This window comes from Lissotriton helveticus, chromosome 3_1, assembly GCF_964261635.1.
Source record: "Lissotriton helveticus chromosome 3_1, aLisHel1.1, whole genome shotgun sequence".
Taxonomy (NCBI): domain Eukaryota; kingdom Metazoa; phylum Chordata; class Amphibia; order Caudata; family Salamandridae; genus Lissotriton; species Lissotriton helveticus.
In genome coordinates this window covers 1936692769-1936712714 of record NC_136061.1, presented here as the reverse complement: position 1 = coordinate 1936712714, position 19946 = coordinate 1936692769, and the positions used below count along the sequence as shown (strand labels likewise).

The following is a 19946-nucleotide window of genomic DNA, read 5'->3' as shown; positions in this document are numbered from 1 at the left end:
GCGCTAGTTCCTCCAGCAAACGCTCACAAGTAGGGGGTTCCGCTGTCAACGCGGCGCTCCGGAAAGTCGTCTGGCGCCACCTCAGGCGACCCGATGGACGCGCTGATCTCTGGGGCATGCGCGTTCCTCGCAATGGCTCCACCTCTCAGGTCGCGCTGCTCGTCGGCGCCTGCGTGTTCCTCCCCGGACCTCGTCACGCAGGGAACACTGCACCCCTGGGCCTGCTCGACCCTAGGCCCCTCCTGCTGAAAGAAGCGGTCGCGCTACTGGCTTGCGCGGAAGCGTTTCCTCGCTTCTCCTGACGCGCCTGGTGCCCCCGGGGTCCCGCAGACGGACCACACTGCGCCGCTCCTCACACGCTGCTGCTTTCCTCCCCCGGCTCCAGAAGAAGTACCTCACAGATCGGGCACTCGCTCCTCCAGGTGCTCCAGGCTCCACAGTTCCCCAACCACCTCAAGGCGCTCCAAGGGGACCACAAATGACTCGCTACCCTGGTAGGTGCAGCGCTGGGCAGGGCATATAAGACTGAGTTTCAGAAAGCAGATCCTGTCAGTTTCTACAGGAATGCTGATCCAGAAGGGTTTTTCTTCTCACGAAGCTTGTTTTCTTGGTCAATAACTGTTGTCTTGAGAGAGGGATCGGTCAAGGGCTAAAGGGGGAACAATCCTCTGAAGTAACTGTCAGCCTCAAATGACAACTAGCTGCTCTCAGTGTGTCCACCTCCTCTCACCACTGCCTCACTCCTCTACTCTGGGGTCAGCACAAAATGGCTGCTGGTCACTGGCCTTATATAGGGTGGCCTGAGACCTGCAGAATTCTCTAGGGTATTCTAGAAAGTTCCCTAATGTTAACCTATGGACCTGTCCTCCAGTGGTGTCCGTTATGGCAGTTGGTGGACACCATCTTAGGTTTCTTGAGATCCCTAGATTTTCAAGGGGGCTGACTAGGCCTTACAGGTTATGAGGGAAAAATGGCGTCATCGCCAAGGAGCACCTAGCCTCCTGACAGCATTAAAGAAATTCCTGATGGACATATGTAAAAATAAAAATAGAAAGTCTGGGAGGCTAAGGGGGACAAAAATAAATCATGGTGGTTAGAGTCTTCCCAGAAGCAGACAGGTCTAACACGCGTCCCCCCCAGCTGAAAGTGGGGAGAACTACCCAACCCCTTGGGAGTCCTCATCACTAAGGCGGAAATACCTGGATAGACCGTCTGCATTGGCATGGTCTGCCCCAGGTCGATGTTCCACCCTGAAGTCCATTCCCTGTAGGGAGATGGACCACCTTAGCAACTTGGGATTCTCCCCCTTCATTTGCATCAGCCAACGAAGGGGGCGATGGTCAGTCTGAACTAGGAAGTGCGAACCAAACAGGTATGGTCGCAGCTTCTTCAGAGCCCAAACCACCGCAAAGGCTTCTCTCTCAATTGTACTCCACCTCCTTTCCCTGGGGAGTAGTCTCCTGGACAGGAAGACCACGGGTTGATCCAAGCCCTCATCATTTAGCTGCGATAACACTGCCCCAATGCCATGTTCTGACGCATCTGTTTGGACAATGAATTCTCTAGCAAAATTAGGGGCCTTGAGAATGGGAGCGGAACACAATGCTTGTTTCAAGGTCAGGAAGGCTCGCTGGCAAGCCTCCGTCCAGACTACCCGTCGGGGTTGCTTCTTGGAAGTAAGCTCAGTGAGAGGGGCCACAATAGTGCCATACCCCTTCACAAAGCGACGGTAATATCCAGTGAGGCCCAGGAAGGCTCGGACCTCTGTTTGAGTCTTGGGGGGCTCCCAGGCGATGATAGCCTCAATCTTTGCCTGGAGGGGCTGCACCGTCCCTCTGCCCACCAAGTGACCTAGGTACACCACCGACCCTTGTCCGATCTGACACTTGCTGGCCTTGATGGTCAAGCCAGCCTGTTGCAGGGCATGAAGAACAGCTTGCAGGTGCTGCAAATGGTCCTCCCAGCTGCTGCTGAAGACAGCAATGTCGTCCAGGTATGCAGCAGAAAAAGCTTCCATTCCCGAAAGGACCCTGTTCACCAGCCTCTGAAAAGTGGCAGGGGCATTCTTGAGCCCAAAGGGCATCACACGAAATTGGTAGTGTCCCTCAGGTGTAGAGAAGGCTGACCTTTCCTTCGCCTCCTCAGTAAGGGAAATCTGCCAGTACCCTGAAGTTAGGTCAAAGGTACTTAAGTATTGGGCAGCTCCCAGCCGGTCAATAAGCTCATCCGCCCGTGGGATAGGATGTGCATCAGTTTTAGTCACTGAGTTCAAGCCTCGGTAGTCCACACAGAATCTCAATTCAGGTGTGGTGCCTGGTGGGGCAGCTTTTGGTACCAAAACCACCGGGCTAGACCAAGGGCTACCAGAAGGTTCAATCACCCCTAGCTCCAGCATCTTGGCGACTTCACTTTTGATGTTGGCCTTCACCTTGTCCGACAGCCGGTAGATTTTAGATTTCACAGGTGGGCTGTCTCCTGTGTCCACGTCATGGGTACACAGGTGGGTCCTACCTGGGACAAGGGAGAACAGGGGAGAAAATTGCTCCAGGATCTGGCGGCAATCACTTTGCTGTTCAGAAGTCAGGGATGGCGAGAGAATCACTCCCTCCACTGATCCATCTTTTTCTTTGTACGAGAGAAGATCAGGGAGAGGTTCACTTTCTTCTTCCTCTGCTCCATCGGTCACCAGCATTAAGACAACCTCGGGCCTCTCATGATGTGGCTTGAGACGATTGGCATGCAGCACCCTGAGGGGCTGCCTTGGGGTCTTAAGATCCACCAAATAGGTAGACTTCCCCTTTTTCTCTAAAACCTCAAAGGGGCCTGTCCAACGGTCCTGGAGGGCATTCAGCTCTCCAGGTTCCATTACCCACACTTTCTGTCCAGGCTCCAGTTCCACTGGGTGAGCGTTGTGGTCATACCACTCTTTCATAACTGTTTGGCTGGCCTCCAAGTTGTCTGAAGCCTGCTTCCACAACTTAGCCATTTGGCTCCGGAAGGCCAGCATGTAGCTCACCACGTCCTGGGGAAGCTTCCTGGGAGTCTGTTCCCATCCGTCTTTCACCAGGCTGAGAGGTCCCCTTACAGGGTGCCCATACAAAAGTTCGAAGGGGCTGAAGCCCACTCCCTTCTGTGGCACTTCCCTGTAGGAAAACAAGAGACAGGGTAGGAGGATGTCCCATTTCTTTCGTAGGCTCTCAGGAAGACTCCGTATCATACCTTTCAAGGTTTTGTTAAACCTTTCCACAAGACCATTGGTTTGTGGGTGATAGGGAGTAGTAAACCGATAGGTAACACCGCACTCCTTCCACATGGCCCGCATGTATGCTGAAAGGAAGTTAGTCCCCCTGTCGGAAATGACCTCCTTGGGGAAACCCACTCTGGTGAAAATCCCCATCAGGGCCCTTGCCACTGCAGGTGCAGTGATGGTCCTCAGAGGTATTGCCTCTGGGTACCGGGTGGCATGATCCACCAAAACCAGTATGAACCGATGTCCAGCTGAAGTTGGTGGATCCAATGGCCCTACAATGTCGATGCCCACCCTCTCAAAGGGGGTGCTAACGACGGGTAGTGGTTCCAGGGGAGCTTTTAGCTTCACCCCAGTTTTCCCACTGGCTTGGCAAGACACACACGTCCGACAATATGTATCCGACGCCACTTTCATTCGAGGCCAGTAGAAATGGGGGACAAGCCGGGCAAAGGTCTTGTCCTGTCCTAGGTGTCCTGCCAATGGTATCTCATGAGCCAGTTCCAGTAGAAAGGCTCTAAAGCATTGAGGGACCACCAAGGCTCTGGCTGAACCGTGGCCAGGTGTCTTGGGCTCACTGTAGAGGAGTCCATCTTCCCAGTAAATCTGGTAGCTCCCCTCAATGTTTCCCGCTGCCTGGGCGTTGGCCTGTTGCCGCAGCCCCTCGAGAGTAGGACACTCTTTCTGAGCTTTGCAGAACTCTTCCCGGGAAGGACCTCCCTCCACATGCCATTCAGTGGGGATGGGTAGGTTTTCCAGGGAAGCAACATTCTCCCCGGTGGACTCCAGATCCACCTCCGCAGGTGGTCCAGTTGTCTCACGAGGTGGAGATGTCGAGGCAGGGTCCTCCGGCCTCCTGTCCTTCTCCTCTCTGGCAGCCGGCTGGGCCATTGTTCCAGGCTCCAGCGTCAATGAACTCCCCCTTCGGGCAGTCGCGGACCTTGTGCTGACACAAGTCCAGTCAGGGGGTCCCAGCATCTCAGAGTGAGTCTGGTACTCCACCCTCCTCCAAGCATTGTGCTCCATATCATTCCCCAACAGGCAGTCAACAGGCACGGCAGGGCTTACGGCAACTCGAAGTGGACCTGCAACCCCTCCCCACTCAAAGGGAACCTGAGCCACAGGATAGTGGCCCAATCTGCCGTCAGCCATTACGGCGGGATGGAGTACATCTGGGATGACCTGCTCTGGAGACACCAGCTGACTCCTTACCATAGTCATGCTGGCTCCTGTGTCTCTCAGAGCCTCCCCTCTTCGGCCATTGATGGTGACCCACTGCTCATACTTAGTAGTATTAGAGGGCAGCTGGGTCTTGGGAACCATCTCTTTGTCTCCCAGGGACACTAAGGTGACACCCGCCCGCTCCCCTCCATTAACCAAAGGTATCTCCTCCCCGAGCACTACACTAGTGATTCCCGGGGCTTTTCCTCCAGTGGGAGGGGGTGGTCTTTTTGGGCACCTCACATCTCCTTTATAGTGTCCCACACCACCACACTCAAAACAATGAACAACCCTTGGCTGCTGGCTTTGGCCAGGGGTAGGGTTGCGAGGGGGGTTACTCTTGGGGATGAATCCTCTGCCCCTTCCTTGCGAAGTATTTTGTGGCCCTTTTGAGAACTCCCTCTTAGTTTCCCCTCCCTCTTTCCTCTGGGGGGCGCCCTGTCCTTGCTTCTGGGAATTCCCTCCAGTCCCCTTAGTCGACACCCGGGTACTAACCCAGATGTCCGCCTCCTCAGCAAGCTTCCTGGGGCTGGTCAGCTTGCTGTCCACCAGATGCTGTCTTAGCTCGGGAAGACACTTCTCGAGTAGGTGTTCCTTGAGTATGAGGTCATATAGTCCCTCATAGTCCCCTACATCGCTGCCTCTTACCCAACCCTCCAGGGCCTTCCTGGAGTAGTCCAAGAAATCTACCCAGTTTTGCGTGCCCAGCTTGTAGCTGCCCCGGAACTTTTGCCTATATTTCTCAGGGGTCAACCCAAACTTCTTGAGCAGCGCTGATTTCATAGCCGGATAGTAGGTCTGTTCACTCTGGTCAAGAGCCAACAAAGTATCCCTGCCAGTGGGGGGCATGTATTTGTATAACCCACCTCCCCAGTGGACTTCCAGAATCCCATGGGCCCTTAGCGAGACCTCGTAGGCGGCTAGCCATTTAGCAATGTCGTCACTGGGTACATAACAAGCCATAATATCTTTTGGTAGGTACGGTCTAGGTTCTTTGATGTTGGTCTGGGTATCGCTGCCACCATTCTCTGATTTGGGGGATCCTCGGTTTAGGGCTTGTAAATCCATCTCTTTGATGGTTCGCTCATGTGCCAACCTCCTATCCTCCCTTTCCATGTCCATCCTGGCTAGTTCTATTTTCAACCTCCTCTCCTCCCTCCTATCTTCCAGCTCGGCTTCGGTTAAGCCCCTGTCTGAAACACTGCTGCTTGCCCTTGAAGGTAACCTGGGACCTGTCAGAAGATTCCCTCTCCCCATTTGGTTCAGCAATGCAGTCTCAGTAACAGTGTCCCCATCACCCACTTCCATTTCTGGTTCCTCCCTTAGGCGAGCTTCTAACCATGCCCTTATGCTTGTCAGCAACTCTCCTTTCTTGGCACCTTTATTGAAAAATACCCCGTTCTGCTGACACCAATCCCTGAGTTGGGCCACAGTATTGGCTTCCAACTCTTTAAGATTCACCTCCAGCTTTGCCATGGTATAAAATTACTCACAGGAGAAACCCACGAAGTGACTTGAGGTTAACCTCCACCCACCACCAGAAGTAAATTTAAAAAAATCAAAAATATAAATTAGGAGGGCCGCAGGGAGAAAACTCCAGGTGGGGTCTCGTGGTTGTCACTGTGTTACTAATAAGTGAGTGTAAGTACAAATCCGTGATCCCACCGCTGAAACACCAATTATGTTGGACCTAGATTACCCAAGCCTACATATGGTAGCTTGGCACAGTAGTGGTCTACAGCTAACTCCAGGCGTTGGCTAAGTACTTACACAGCTTACCCACAGTAACACATTGATGAACCACTAAAATAAAGACACAACACCTTTGTTTGCAAAAATACCGTTACCTTTTATAAAAATAATATGGCTCTTTGGATTTGAAAGCATACAGGTTATCACATCAATTGCTTTTAGGAATAAACATTGCACTTTTACTAGAGAAAATAGTTTTCACTCCTCCAGCTGTGGAAAAAGCAGTAAATCATATACTTTTATCAGAATTCAGCAGTACATTCAGAGAACTTCTTGGATAATTAATTGAAGCTCCTAGACTTCACACTCTACAGGGGTATTTTGCATTAATACACAATGACATCAATAACTCTTTACTACAGCCTACCAATTCATTGGTTATGTTAACATATCTAGGGTTACGTTGCCTAACCCCTTCTCTCCTTTGTCACAGAATGAATCTCCAGGGAAGTAGAAAGGTCAAGGCCCTTTTCTCTGCTTATGGACCTGTTTAAAATAGCTGTCAACCTTTTATCCCTTTTTACCCAACACTTCCCTCTTCACACTCCCACTCTCCTTACTGTCTGGGTGGCAGATATGCCACAGTCCATAGGCCTTCAGCTGGTACCCGCCTCTCAAGCTCCCCCGATCAGCTGCTTCCCTGCACTGACGTGGGAAGAGCCTTGCCGGCCTCCTCAGCCCAAGCGCGCGTTCTCCTGTCAGCGCTGGCTAGGGGGCCTCGTTTCAGGCTTAACGCGGTGATTTCCTGCGTCTGCGGATCACCAGGGGTTAGATGGGCGGTCGGTTGCCCAAGCGCTAGTTCCTCCAGCAAACGCTCACAAGTAGGGGGTTCCGCTGTCAACGCGGCGCTCCGGAAAGTCGTCTGGCGCCACCTCAGGCGACCCGATGGACGCGCTGATCTCTGGGGCATGCGCGTTCCTCGCAATGGCTCCACCTCTCAGGTCGCGCTGCTCGTCGGCGCCTGCGTGTTCCTCCCCGGACCTCGTCACGCAGGGAACACTGCACCCCTGGGCCTGCTCGACCCTAGGCCCCTCCTGCTGAAAGAAGCGGTCGCGCTACTGGCTTGCGCGGAAGCGTTTCCTCGCTTCTCCTGACGCGCCTGGTGCCCCCGGGGTCCCGCAGACGGACCACACTGCGCCGCTCCTCACACGCTGCTGCTTTCCTCCCCCGGCTCCAGAAGAAGTACCTCACAGATCGGGCACTCGCTCCTCCAGGTGCTCCAGGCTCCACAGTTCCCCAACCACCTCAAGGCGCTCCAAGGGGACCACAAATGACTCGCTACCCTGGTAGGTGCAGCGCTGGGCAGGGCATATAAGACTGAGTTTCAGAAAGCAGATCCTGTCAGTTTCTACAGGAATGCTGATCCAGAAGGGTTTTTCTTCTCACGAAGCTTGTTTTCTTGGTCAATAACTGTTGTCTTGAGAGAGGGATCGGTCAAGGGCTAAAGGGGGAACAATCCTCTGAAGTAACTGTCAGCCTCAAATGACAACTAGCTGCTCTCAGTGTGTCCACCTCCTCTCACCACTGCCTCACTCCTCTACTCTGGGGTCAGCACAAAATGGCTGCTGGTCACTGGCCTTATATAGGGTGGCCTGAGACCTGCAGAATTCTCTAGGGTATTCTAGAAAGTTCCCTAATGTTAACCTATGGACCTGTCCTCCAGTGGTGTCCGTTATGGCAGTTGGTGGACACCATCTTAGGTTTCTTGAGATCCCTAGATTTTCAAGGGGGCTGACTAGGCCTTACAGGTTATGAGGGAAAAATGGCGTCATCGCCAAGGAGCACCTAGCCTCCTGACAGCATTAAAGAAATTCCTGATGGACATATGTAAAAATAAAAATAGAAAGTCTGGGAGGCTAAGGGGGACAAAAATAAATCATGGTGGTTAGAGTCTTCCCAGAAGCAGACAGGTCTAACAGCCACATTAAGACCTTGTGGACCCATTATGTGGTCCACAATATTTCACATTGCACAGACTGCAACCAACACTGGAGCAGAATATGGATTTTGTCCCCAGAGTTTATCTACACAGAAGTGAAGCCTTGTTATGATGTCCCCATTAGAATTGCAACGAAGCCAAATTTGGAACCTGCTTTAATTTAATTCTTCTTAAACCACTGGGAAGACCTCTGGCGCATTGGTACCAGACACATGCCAGCCAGCTACAAAGGCGATTCATCTATCAATGCCAGTACAATGGAACCAGAGAAAAAGTTTAGATTTGTGTTAAACTGTCCCCCAGCTTTGATAATGTTATCTCTATGAGAAAGATTAAATGCACTGATAGTTGCTAATTTTAGTGGAAAATTAGTGCACATCCATTGATTTGATATGGTAGAAAGTTGTCCAATTGTCAGAAACTTTGATTTGCAAAGTTTTCGGTCTATAAATCTGCCCCTGTTTGAGAACTGCAGTCACTGTTTCTGATCTGCCTTGTAACAAGGTTGTCCTTGTGCGGTATCTGTTTGGCCATACTGCCCACACCTTCTAAGATACCTACTTTGTTTTTTTGTTTTTTAAAGATTGAGATCTTGGAGAAAACCACTGCGATCTACGAGGAAGATAAGCGTTCGCTGCAGCAGGAGCTGGAGAGTCGCAACCAGAAATTGCAGCGGCAGCTTTCGGATAAGCGTCGTCTTGAGCAACGGCTGCAGGGAATGATGACTGATGCCTCCATGAAATGGGAAAAGGAATGCGTAAGTGCCTTCAACTTGCAGTAGTTTGTTTTTTCTATGACCTTGGGGTGCTGCAGGCCTGTACCAGGCATTTGCACTAACATGGGTACTGGTGGGTGCAATGTCAAATCAGCAAGTCAAATGTACATAGCCTGTACTTTTGCCTTGTAAAAATATCAAAGTAAACATACAAGTACTGAGTTGGGGCGGTGGGTGGAATGATAGCAAACAATCTACGGAGCATACAGATTTCTTTGGCTTGAAAATTTGAGCACCGCACATTTTGTTGAGAGACTCCTTTTTGGGCGGACACTTTTTTTTGGGGGGAGGGGTCTTCCTTTCTGTTAATCTTGAACTCTAAACACTGGTGCTCTGCTATTGAGTTCACAGCATATGTGCTCTGGCCCTTAAAACATTATGAAATGGACTTAAAACCTGATTGGCGCATTTAACTTTCCTACCATGGTATCTGGTGCAGAGGTATACTGATGGCATCCTATTGTGCCAGCTGCTACAGTGGCAGTAAAAACTTGGTTGTAGGCCTACCCTGTGTAGCCTGACTCCAGCATATTGAACCCTACTGCACAGTACTATCAAAACACCCTTTTGACAATTATAAATGCATGATTTTACTCATTAAATAAGTCTCCCCTAAGTGTACCTTGCTGCCCGCAAGGTAGGTTACATAATATGTGAGTGGAACATGTGACATTAGAAATGTTATGTTTCCCCAGTGACCAAAACGACAGTCACTTACCAGGCCATAGATGGCACACAGAAAGGTCAAAGTGCAGATTTGTTATCCACTTCAATCTCTGACATTTGACTTATACTAGCTACAAGCTCCATTCAAAGACTTTTTATATTTAATAAAAAAAACCTTAACCCCTTCCACGTGGGGCTAATTCCCCCACGGTGCTGGGGGGAGGCCCGCGGGTGGCGCTGCGGTGCTCGTGGCGAGCCCAGCTAGTCATGCTGCACAGTGGAGCTGTGCTCATGACGAGCTGAGCTCGTCACGACTCCGCCCACTCCCATGGAACGCACGCACAGAAGGGGGAATTAGCCCCACGTGGGCGTTACGCTGCAGATATGACTAGCTCAGCTCCACTGTGCCTCATGAAGAGCTGAGCTCGTCATAAGCGTCGAAGGGGTGAAATGGTAGTTGTGTTTTTATCAAATATGTGGGAAAGGTAACTTTTAGAAAGTATTCCCTGCTTTTTTAATTCTAAGCACCTTGCATGGTGGACTACTAGTTCCTTCCCTAGGGGTGACTTACTAATGTTAAGAAAAGTTTTAACTGGCAAAAGGCTTTTGTAGGAATCAATAAAGTATGGTAGACAGCTGTTGTAGTTTATTCTTCAAGTTACAGCTTAGTAAGTTCCAATGTAAGTCTTAATATAAGTTCCTAATATAAGCTTCACCAGGAGCGGCCACCTGGCTGCTCTGCCCATCTTCTCTAACTGCTCCCACTTCAAGTACAAACATCCCTAACATTCTAAAGGACATCACATAGCTAGAGCATCAGGGCCAGGGAAATGCATTGCATAGGAGATTACTACAGCTTTATTTTGCCATGTTGAATTGGCAGGTGCAAGCTGCCCACCCCGGCTGCAGTGGCAGGCCTAGAGTCACGTTTCACCTTGTCACATCAATGAGGCACAATGAAATGCTGCAGCCCACTGGTGGCATTTAACTTACTAGCCCTGGGTACCTCTTGTATCGTGTACTAGGGCCTTATAAGTAAGTAAGCTAATTGTTCACATACTTTGGGGTGCAGGGAGATCTGATCATATGCACTGTATCCTGGACAGCAGGCACTACGGAGTTGAAAAAACAGCAGCGTCAGTCCAAACACTTTGGCGGTAGAGGGATCATACAAAAAGAGTTCATTTCCTCCTGGTACACAACCGTTTTCTTTTGGATTCCTGCTAATAAGGCATAATGTCGCATTTGACTCTCAAGCAGTGACCGATCTGATCAATCTCACAGATCCTTCCATATGGAAGCCAACTGAATGGTGGTCTGTAGCCAGTATTACTGCCAGCTAGTCAGTGACACTGGAAACTGGCAGACTGCCCTCAACAAATCAATCCTAATAACTTGCAGAAATCCCAGACGAAAAGCCAAAAATCGTATAAAACATTTTTTCTTCAGGTTCCCATGTTCATGATCAGTTTTACCACTGTAGGGATGTAAAAGGGTGAGATTTTATGCTAAATCAAACCGTTTATATATAATTTGAAATAAATAGTGACTGGGCTGCTGTCTTTCATGGCTATTCCTTAAGCATCTGAGGGATAAGGCTGAGCATCATTGATTGGCCAGCAGTGTTTATAGTTTTCAGGGTGAAAGCTCAGTATGTAAACCCTGATGTGGGAATTGAGCGTTGATTAACCTACATTTGTGCACACCATTGTGTAGTTCAAGTCGTTCACTTACTGGACTGTTTCCTGTACTTGAAAATTTTTGGCCAGGTTTGGATGTTTCATAGATGTACATGAGCTCTGCTTTCCTCAAACTTTCAACTTCTATAACAAAATTTTGTGATGCAGCATATTGCCTGTTTCATCTACTTTGATCATTCTGCTGTTTATAACAAATGGATTACTCTCACCCCTGGGTAATGTCCACTCTCAAGTTGCAGGTCTTTCTCAATACAACCTGTTTGTGGGCTGCTAAGCCGGGGGAATGGTTAGCTCCAACCCCCCCGACCACACCCCTACCCTGTAATTCCCTCTGACTGCTGTGTTACACCTGCTTGTCCCTCTTTTAAGCTCTGTTCATGGGCGTGATTCATTGCCAGTTATTACCATGGGTACCTTTCCTCCCAATGCCAAAAAAAATATTAAGAGCATGCAAGTCATGTGGTCTGAAAGATTCTTGCACATGGCTTTCACAAGGCATGCGTTTTCTTTTTTCAGATCTCAAACCTGTTGCTGAAGACTTTAGCATTGGTCAGTATTTTTCATGCAAGGCCCTGAAGGTTAGACTCATTTTAGCCCAACTAATAGTTTCCCAACTTGCTTCATCTGGCATGTGCAAGGTTTCAGCATTCCTTGGTGTGGATATGGCTGCAGAAGAGGGAAGAAATGCATGCCTCTCTTCTCCTAAATGCACCATCCAAAAATGGGTGGGTTTGTTTAGATCCTTTATTCCAATGATAATATCCTTCTAAATCCAATGTGATCCTTTTATACCAGTTGAACTCTCTTCCCAGCAACTCTTTCTCATCCATGCCTCTAAGTGGGTTATCTGGTCCCAGGAAATACCAGAATCCAGAGAGCGCCCTCTTCCCTTTTCTCATGGTCATGTAGTGTGTTTTGAGTCTCATCCCTATGCTTTGTGTGCTTTAACTTGCAGGAGCGCCGTGTGGCTGCAACACAGCTGGAGATGCAGAACAAACTCTGGGTAAAAGATGAGAAACTGAAGCAGCTGAAGGCCATAGTTACTGAGCCCAAAAGCGACAAACCGGAGCGGCCCACTCGCCAGAAGGACAGAGAGCCAAAAACTACACCAAGATCGGTCTCCCCTTCTCCAGTACCTGTATGTTACATACCTGCGACACGCTAGTGCATGCCTAAAGATTTTGGAGGCACGGTCCTACAGTTGAACTGCTTGGGGCCCCTGCTTTGAGTCGTGTCTTGTTATTGTTATCTGTACAGCCTGTTTCCACTTACTTTTCCAGGTGTTTTCACTCTGTTTGCACTGAGTTGTGTTTGTGGTGTCTTTCTGTTGTGTTACTGCTGCATGCTTTGTCTCACTGTTCACTGTTAAAGCGCTTCCAAATTTTCAAGCAGATATTGGAACAATGTTTAAATCAGAACTCCTAACATCATATCCCAGACTTCACTTATGCAAAGAACTTTGTATTGGGTGACCTGTAGATAAGTGTGCAGAACACTTTGTACTTGTACCTTGCCTTGAGATATGGTGCTGTACTTTCTGTGGTGCTTTTTTCGTACCCTGAAACTTCATCCCATATTTTCATTTATTTCACATTGTGATTCATTACCCAAAGCACCTCAGCCAAACTGATTGCTTTTTGGGTGGATATAGACCGAAGGACGACTATTGGTTTGTGCCTGTCCGAGTAATAGATGCAAGTCTGTTTGCAGTGAAAGTGGCTGTCTCTGAAGATCCGCTTTCCACTGTTGTTGATAGCTCTGTGGGTGAAAGTGTGTGTGTGTGTGTGTGTATGCTGTGTGCGTGTATGCTGTGTGCCCCATTTGTAGTTTAATTAATCTTTCTCTAATTTCTTTAGTTTCCTGGTAACTCTGTTCCTCAGCTCCCTAGCAGCTCTGCACCCTTGACCCCGGCTCAGCTTCACAAGCGCTCTGACTCCTGCACCAGCATCTCGGTGGCGTCCTGCATTTCGGAGTGGGAGCAGAAAACACCTCAGTACAGCACGCATGTGTATGCACGGACTAGGCCGCAGCCGGAGTCAGAGCCAATTAGGAGTCAGAACATGCCAGATAGGAGGCGTGCCATGTGCTGGGACGGCGGCCAGCAGCCACCTAGCTGTCGTCGGCTACTAGATGTAGAGGATGACGATTGCTGTGGGGTTAGTGCCATGTTTGGCTGCCTCTTTCGTAGCTAAAGTTATAGCCATTGGTGCTGCATCCGCTGCTTTGCTGTGGGCTCCACATATCTGGCCTTTTGCCAGACAGTAAATGCTGACTGTCCTGCCCTAAAACCCAGCCTGGAATTAGTTTGACACGAGCTACCACAGTCCTGGCATGAAACCATTTCCTTTGTATCTAATTCAAATTTCTAACTTTGCCTAGTGATTCTATGTGTATATTCTCCCCTGCTGTGTTGCTCACTATTCCAGTTGTACAGGCACAGCATTCTCGGCATTAGGCAAGATCAGAGGCAGTTTCCATGTTTGGAGCACTGTGGTCTGCTCTCAGACACTTAGTGAAATCTACAACAAAGCAGCATCCTGGGATATCTTTCTGCAGGCATAGATCTGGAGGACATTATAGCTCTCTCCCTTTGTTTCTGGCCTGCCCCGTACTTTAGCTGTCTGTAGCTTTGATAGCAACCCTGGCATTTGTATGCTCAAGCAATACCTTTTGGCCTTTTTTTTATTTATTTATTTATTTTAGTACATCTATTCCTCTCAAAATGGAGCTAAATTCTTGTCAGGTCACTGCTTTTTTTTATTGGCATCTGTAGTAGCACCATTTTTCAGAATGATTTCTACTTCCTCTTTGGGTGGATATTGTTTGTGGACACCATTTTAAGATACTTGATTACATTTTACAGTTGTACATGGAGAAAAGTTATCTGAGAAAATCACAAATGTTGGTCCTTAATCAAAGATCTGTTTTTACAGTGGCGGATGTAGAACGTATTCCTCTATGGATATGGTTCTGCTTCAGACTCCACGGTATGCCTTAGCCACATTCTAATTTAATTGCTAGTTTTTGCTTCTGAAAGACGATGACTAAAGCCAAATAGCTCGTGTCTGTCCCTGCTGCACGCACCACACTTTGCAGAGCACCAGGTTAAGCATTGTATTGGGAGCTGTGATTTACACATTACATGTTTGAAATAAGATCGCAAGAAGACTAATTTTTTTATGCGGACTTGTGCAACACAGTGACACATCTGGGGATGGGGGTCTCTGACAGTACAGCACAGACATCTGTCTCTTCTTGCACCCCAGGGTATGTTACTGATCGATTTTGCTGATTGACTTCTGTTTGGAGCTCCGAGATTGATCTCCTAGGCACACTAAATCAGGAGGTGTCTTTTTTGACCAGTTGTACTGGGAACGCTTAGTGGCAGTCGTTGGTCAATACTTTTGTGCGCTGGGACTTCAAGGGCCAGTAAAGAAAACACCCACTCATTGATATAAATGTATATAAAATATTTTATATCCTACCATTAGTCCTTAAGAACGTTGCCTAGCAATTCCTGGTTTCTGCTTTACTCATTCGAAATGCCCGCTTTCCCTGCCCCTTTCATCATCTCCATGCCTTCAACTTCCTGAGCTACCAGATCCAGGCCCCAGAAATGCATCCTTTCTTTGTGTCATTTGGTATTTAGCGATATTGTATTTGGATTTTGTGTGTAGCTTTGCCGTTTGTGTTGATCTTGCGCAGTTCGCTTTGGTCTCTGGACAGCATGTGATGCACTGTGTACTGGATGGACAGGAGTCACCCAATATAGTGGTGTGGCAGCAGTATCTACAAAGAACCCAGTAGTACAGCATGCCCTACCTGCTTGGCATGTAGATTCTGTTGTAGCTTTAATCTTGCTAACTGAACAAACATTTAAGTAGTCGGTGCTCCTGTGCTCACTCTGATAATGTAGGGGAATGGGGGGTTTTGATCTGTACATGCTTTCCTTGAGGCAGATCTATTTTTCTGTGGGGAATGTCCAAGTTCATACCTGTTAAAGCAAATTCCACTGGTTAATCAAAAATGTAAATTGGTGCATGTCTACACAGTATGGAAGGTAGCTGCTAGACACAAAAACTGACTTGCATGCCTCTGCTGTCTGGGTTTTACTGCCCATCCAAACACTGTGCACTGGCTGTGGAAAATATAACTTGCAGAACGGTTGAGGTACGCAGTTTATTTTAACTCCACTTCTTGAGCTTTAATTTTGGGTTTAAGATCTGGAGTTGTTTAATGGGGCTTTGTCCCCGAACCTAATTCGAACTTCTGTCAATCTTTAAAATCTGGCCCAGGTAGAGATATTGTTGCCCTTTTTGTGTACCTCCACCTCTTAGCTCTGCACATCTAATTGTGGGTGATTTTGCTCTATAATATGCAATGCATCATGTTGATTTTCTCTGAATAGTGACTGTTGTAAGTCATGGTGGGAGGGAGAGATTGGGTGGACTTTGCATAGTGTTACTGATGTCGATCCTCCACAGCCTACTTTTAGAAGCAAGAATTTGAGAAGCTATCTTCTTTGGATGTTGCATTGTATATCCCCTGCATGACTTCCAATGAAATGTAATCAATGTTTATCACCCAGGCAGCAGTGAGGAGACTACAGAGCTGGTAACCTGTATGACTAAGTCACAAATGTCTCAAAATGTGGGATATGTTGAGTGGGGCACTGACCGTCTTCAAGCTTTTAGGGGTGACCTTGTAGCCAGTTATAGGGTTTGAGTGAGATTGTTACTGATAAGCCACTTGTAGTGAAGTATCCATTTGCTTTGAGAATCTCTAGTTCTGATTCCAGTGGCACATTTCCCTCTATTACTGGCATATTCATGCCATTGCAAGCTATAAATTGGTTATTCCATTAAAGAGGAAACCCGAACCTATGAGGCTGGGCGGCTTATTAGTTGATTTACTATCACACTTCTTAATGCATCCCTTTTAAATTAGATTCATTGATATTTCACATAGATTTAGGGACATATCCATGTTCAGTATAATGCATTTTGTCTAATAAATTGATACACGTTAAAGCCGTAAAACCCTTCTACGACCTCCAGTGTGTCACTTAGATTCTGCCTTAAATGCCTGTAGGGATCTTTCCAAATATCCGTTGCTGGGTAGATGTTGCTCCTCATTGTCTGGATGCACCAGATCTGCTCACTCGCTGGACTATGTAATGCAACATCAATTAAAAGTTTGAATGTGAAAGCAACCCTGTCCTCTGCATACCATAATATATGAATTGGGCACGAGGATCTGTCATAATGTCTGCTCTGACAGTTACCTGTGGTAGAAGAGCTAGGCGAACAGACTTGATGTGAGGATAGCTAATTTGTTTCTTGCACTGTGTGGGTTTGTGATTTCTGGTGCAGTTTAGTAGTCTCTGGTGGAGTGTAAGTTTGGTGTCTCAAGATTTGACGGTGTGGGTTACCTTGCTTACCAGGCCTGTGAGTTTTCTCCTGCTTGCACATGAAAATTGGAATGATTGATCACTGATTCTCCCTGTTTTTTGATTCCCTTTGCTTTGATCAGAATGCACCGCCAGTCCACGCTCGGCACAGGCGCTCGCGCTCCGCCGGGGCAGAGAGATGGGTAAATCATAAGCCGCCTGGTAATGTAGAGACTGAAACGGTCATGCAGCCCCATGTCTCCAATGCAATCAAAGTGGCCGTCCCGAACGAAAAGGCACTAGCTAAGTGTGACAGATACATGTTAACTCACCAGCAGCTTGCCTCTGATGGGGAGATAGAGACAAAACTGATCAAGGTAAAGAGAATTCCTCCCAATTTTGTCTAAAGCAGGGGTGATCTTTGTGTTGATCTCTGAAGGGAGGGGATGAGTGGTTAACTGCTTCATTGTGCGGTTCCACACAAATAACATAGGTGTGGGCAGTTCATAATACCCTTTTTATCCACAGGTTGTCTAATTTACCCAATTTCCTCACCATTGTTACCTTAGACATGGATTTTCTTTTTCTCCAAGATGAGCAGGAAGAGGTAGTCTGCTTTTAGTCCTGTGGTGGCTGGCATGAATTTTGTGACAAGACTAAAAGTTATTTGGCAGTGATTTTAGCTTTCAAACAGATTCTCCTATATGGAGGATGTTAGTCTGAACAATATGACCTCGGAAGGAGATTTCAGTAGTAGGGGATCTCTGTGTATAGTCATAATCATGTGAATAGTCCCGCCCATGTGCGTGGACCCCAGAGCACTTCAATAGATATGTAGTCTCTTAAGGTGTCTTCCACTGCAGTCCTGCATAGACACTTAAGAGATAATAAAAGACAATAATGCAGCCTGAAAACACCAGGCTACTCTGGCCATTACTTCATCCTGAATTGAAAAGGATAGCCAGGTAACAGTCGAATTTAATTATTTTACTAAGTTTCACACATAGAGAAACTCCCCTTCACAAAAATCTCCATTTCATGATAGAGATGAAGGGTTGGACAGACAAGCCCCATAGGCTGCCATTATATGTTTGCAAACGGATACCATGACTTTAAGAATCCTTCCAGAGACCCTCGGTATCCCATGATGCACAGCCAAAGGCCAGTTACTTTCAGTTCTTTTTTCCGGCTCCTGCTAACAGGACCCTGGAGCATTAACTCTTAATTTTTTTAGCTTTTTGATTCACTTTTAGTGATTATTTCTGGATTTTTGCAATTTTACTCGACGTCTTTGGCCTTTATCTACATTCTGCTGTTTTTTTGGGGCATAACTTCTGCAGTTTTGTCTCTATTCTATCTCTATCTGACATGTGCTCTGACTGCAGTTGAAATAAAGGCCAAAGCTGAAACTCACAAAGTTTGTATTCTGTGCTTGCATGTGTCTTATGTCTTTGACACCTGTCTTTTCTGTAAAACCTTTTCGAGGCACCCTGTGGACAGGGAGAAGATTCGGCTCCTAGGGTTGGAGCAGGTAAGATTGAAGGCATCTTCAGCCTCTGGGTTAGGGGAGGGTAGGGCCTCTACCAAGTCCCATGCTGTGACTCTGGGGTTTTGCAGCGTGAATCTTTCTGGATTCACTATGCTGTGCATTATTCCGCGGTCTTGTGGTTGGGTCCGGATTCGTAGTCTTTTCTTTGTTTTTTTGTTTTTTTTTCTTAGCCCAGGTGGGCGTCGGCGTCACACCCCCTTGGGTGTATTTCCGGTGACGTCGGCATGCTTCCTGCGGAAGCTCCCACTCTTGGGCGCCATCTTCAGATTCTTTTTTTCCGCGGTCGGGTCTGGATCGTTCCCGTTTGGGCTCCAGACATTTTTGGAGAAAGAAGAAAGAAAATACAGAAAAGACGAGGAGAAGTCATCTGAAGACTCCAGGGGACTTCATCGACGAGAAACCAGCAAGGATAAGGCGTTTTCCATCGAGATCTTCGACCGTCGACGAACACGTGACCAGAGAGGCCCTGGACGCTCGAGGATGGACAACACGCCGTTCAAGTTCTGCCGTAACTGCCACCACAAGTACGCGCAGAAGGACCAGCACCCGGTATGCAACCTTTGCCTACCGGTGGATCACGAAAGCGGAGACTGCAACGCCTGTTCCGCCTTCACCCCGAAGACCCTTCGTGTGAGAGAGAGGCAGAGGGTAGCACACGCCGCCCTGCAGGGGAAGGCCCCGACTCAGTCACTCTACGAGCTGGGGATGTCCTCCGAGGAAGAAGACAACGCTGCCGCCGAAGACGACAGCTACACGGTCGTAGAGACCGATTACACGAAGACTTCTGACAAGGTAGGAGACTCTTCGGCCCCCAAGAACCCGAGAGACTCTGAGTCTAGAAAGATCGAGGGCAAGACCCCGAAAACGCCGACGCCAAAAAAGGCGGCGTCCGCGACTACTCCCAGGCCCAGCGGATCCTCCGAGAAGGAGTCCCCGGCGCCGAGAGCTGCTGATCAGCACAAAACGTCGAAAATCGTCCCCGAAAAGGATCGATCGACGCCGAGGGAGAAAGACCCAAAACTGACGACGACGACCAGAGAACCGAAATCCGGTTCGAAGTCGAAAACTTCGACTCCGAGAGGCACGGCGACGAGCCTTCCGCCGAAGAGAGCGGCCGACCCATCCGACGCGGAACACGCGGCCGAGATGGAAAAGAAGAGAAGGCGCCTCGAGGCAGAAATGGAGAACATCATGCAGCGGAAGAAAGATTTCGACGCAAAGATGAAAGCCTTCACGATCCCTCACAAGACCAAGCCACCGGTGATGGAGCCGGTCGAGGAGGAAGAGGAGATCGCCGAAGTCACCGAGGAACAAGACCAGGACGTCGAGGTGATCGACGACCAGGAGGAGTACGAGAACCCCTACGATAGTTACAACTATGGGGAGGAGGAGGAGGGCAGGACAGACACAGAGTCGGCACCCTCGGACCTTCAGGAGGTAGATTACATCGATGTCGACACCGACAGCCCGGAGGAGGTGGTCGACACCTACCCCTCGAGGCCCTCGCCGCCGGACGACATCGGGGCCTACAACTCGGTGATACAATCTGCCGCAGCAGCTTTCAAGCTCAAGCTCGACGAAGAGAAGCAGAAAGCAGACTTCCTTCTAGAAACATTGCTCCCAACACAAACGAGGAGCCAGTTCCTTCCAATGCTCGAGAGCGTCTTGGCTCAGGGGAAGGAAGCTTTCAGGGAGCCCGCAACATGCA

General features: G+C 48.5%; 1 protein-coding gene across 7 annotated transcripts in view; it reads left to right on the top strand.

The window, feature by feature from the left end:
* KIF23 (kinesin family member 23) overlaps positions 1-19946 on the top strand; it is a 258929-nt gene that overhangs the window by 188290 nt on the left and 50693 nt on the right. For 2 of the 7 annotated variants that reach the window (XM_078682996.1, XM_078682994.1), the window contains 4 exons: positions 8743-8916; positions 12256-12438; positions 13157-13456; positions 16833-17066. In XM_078682996.1, the coding sequence (XP_078539122.1) occupies positions 8743-8916; positions 12256-12438; positions 13157-13456; positions 16833-17066 (891 nt within the window). The remainder of the gene's footprint in view (positions 1-8742; positions 8917-12255; positions 12439-13156; positions 13457-16832; positions 17067-19946) is intronic. The other 5 variants (XM_078682998.1, XM_078682997.1, XM_078683000.1 and 2 more) reach the window with 3 other exon arrangements.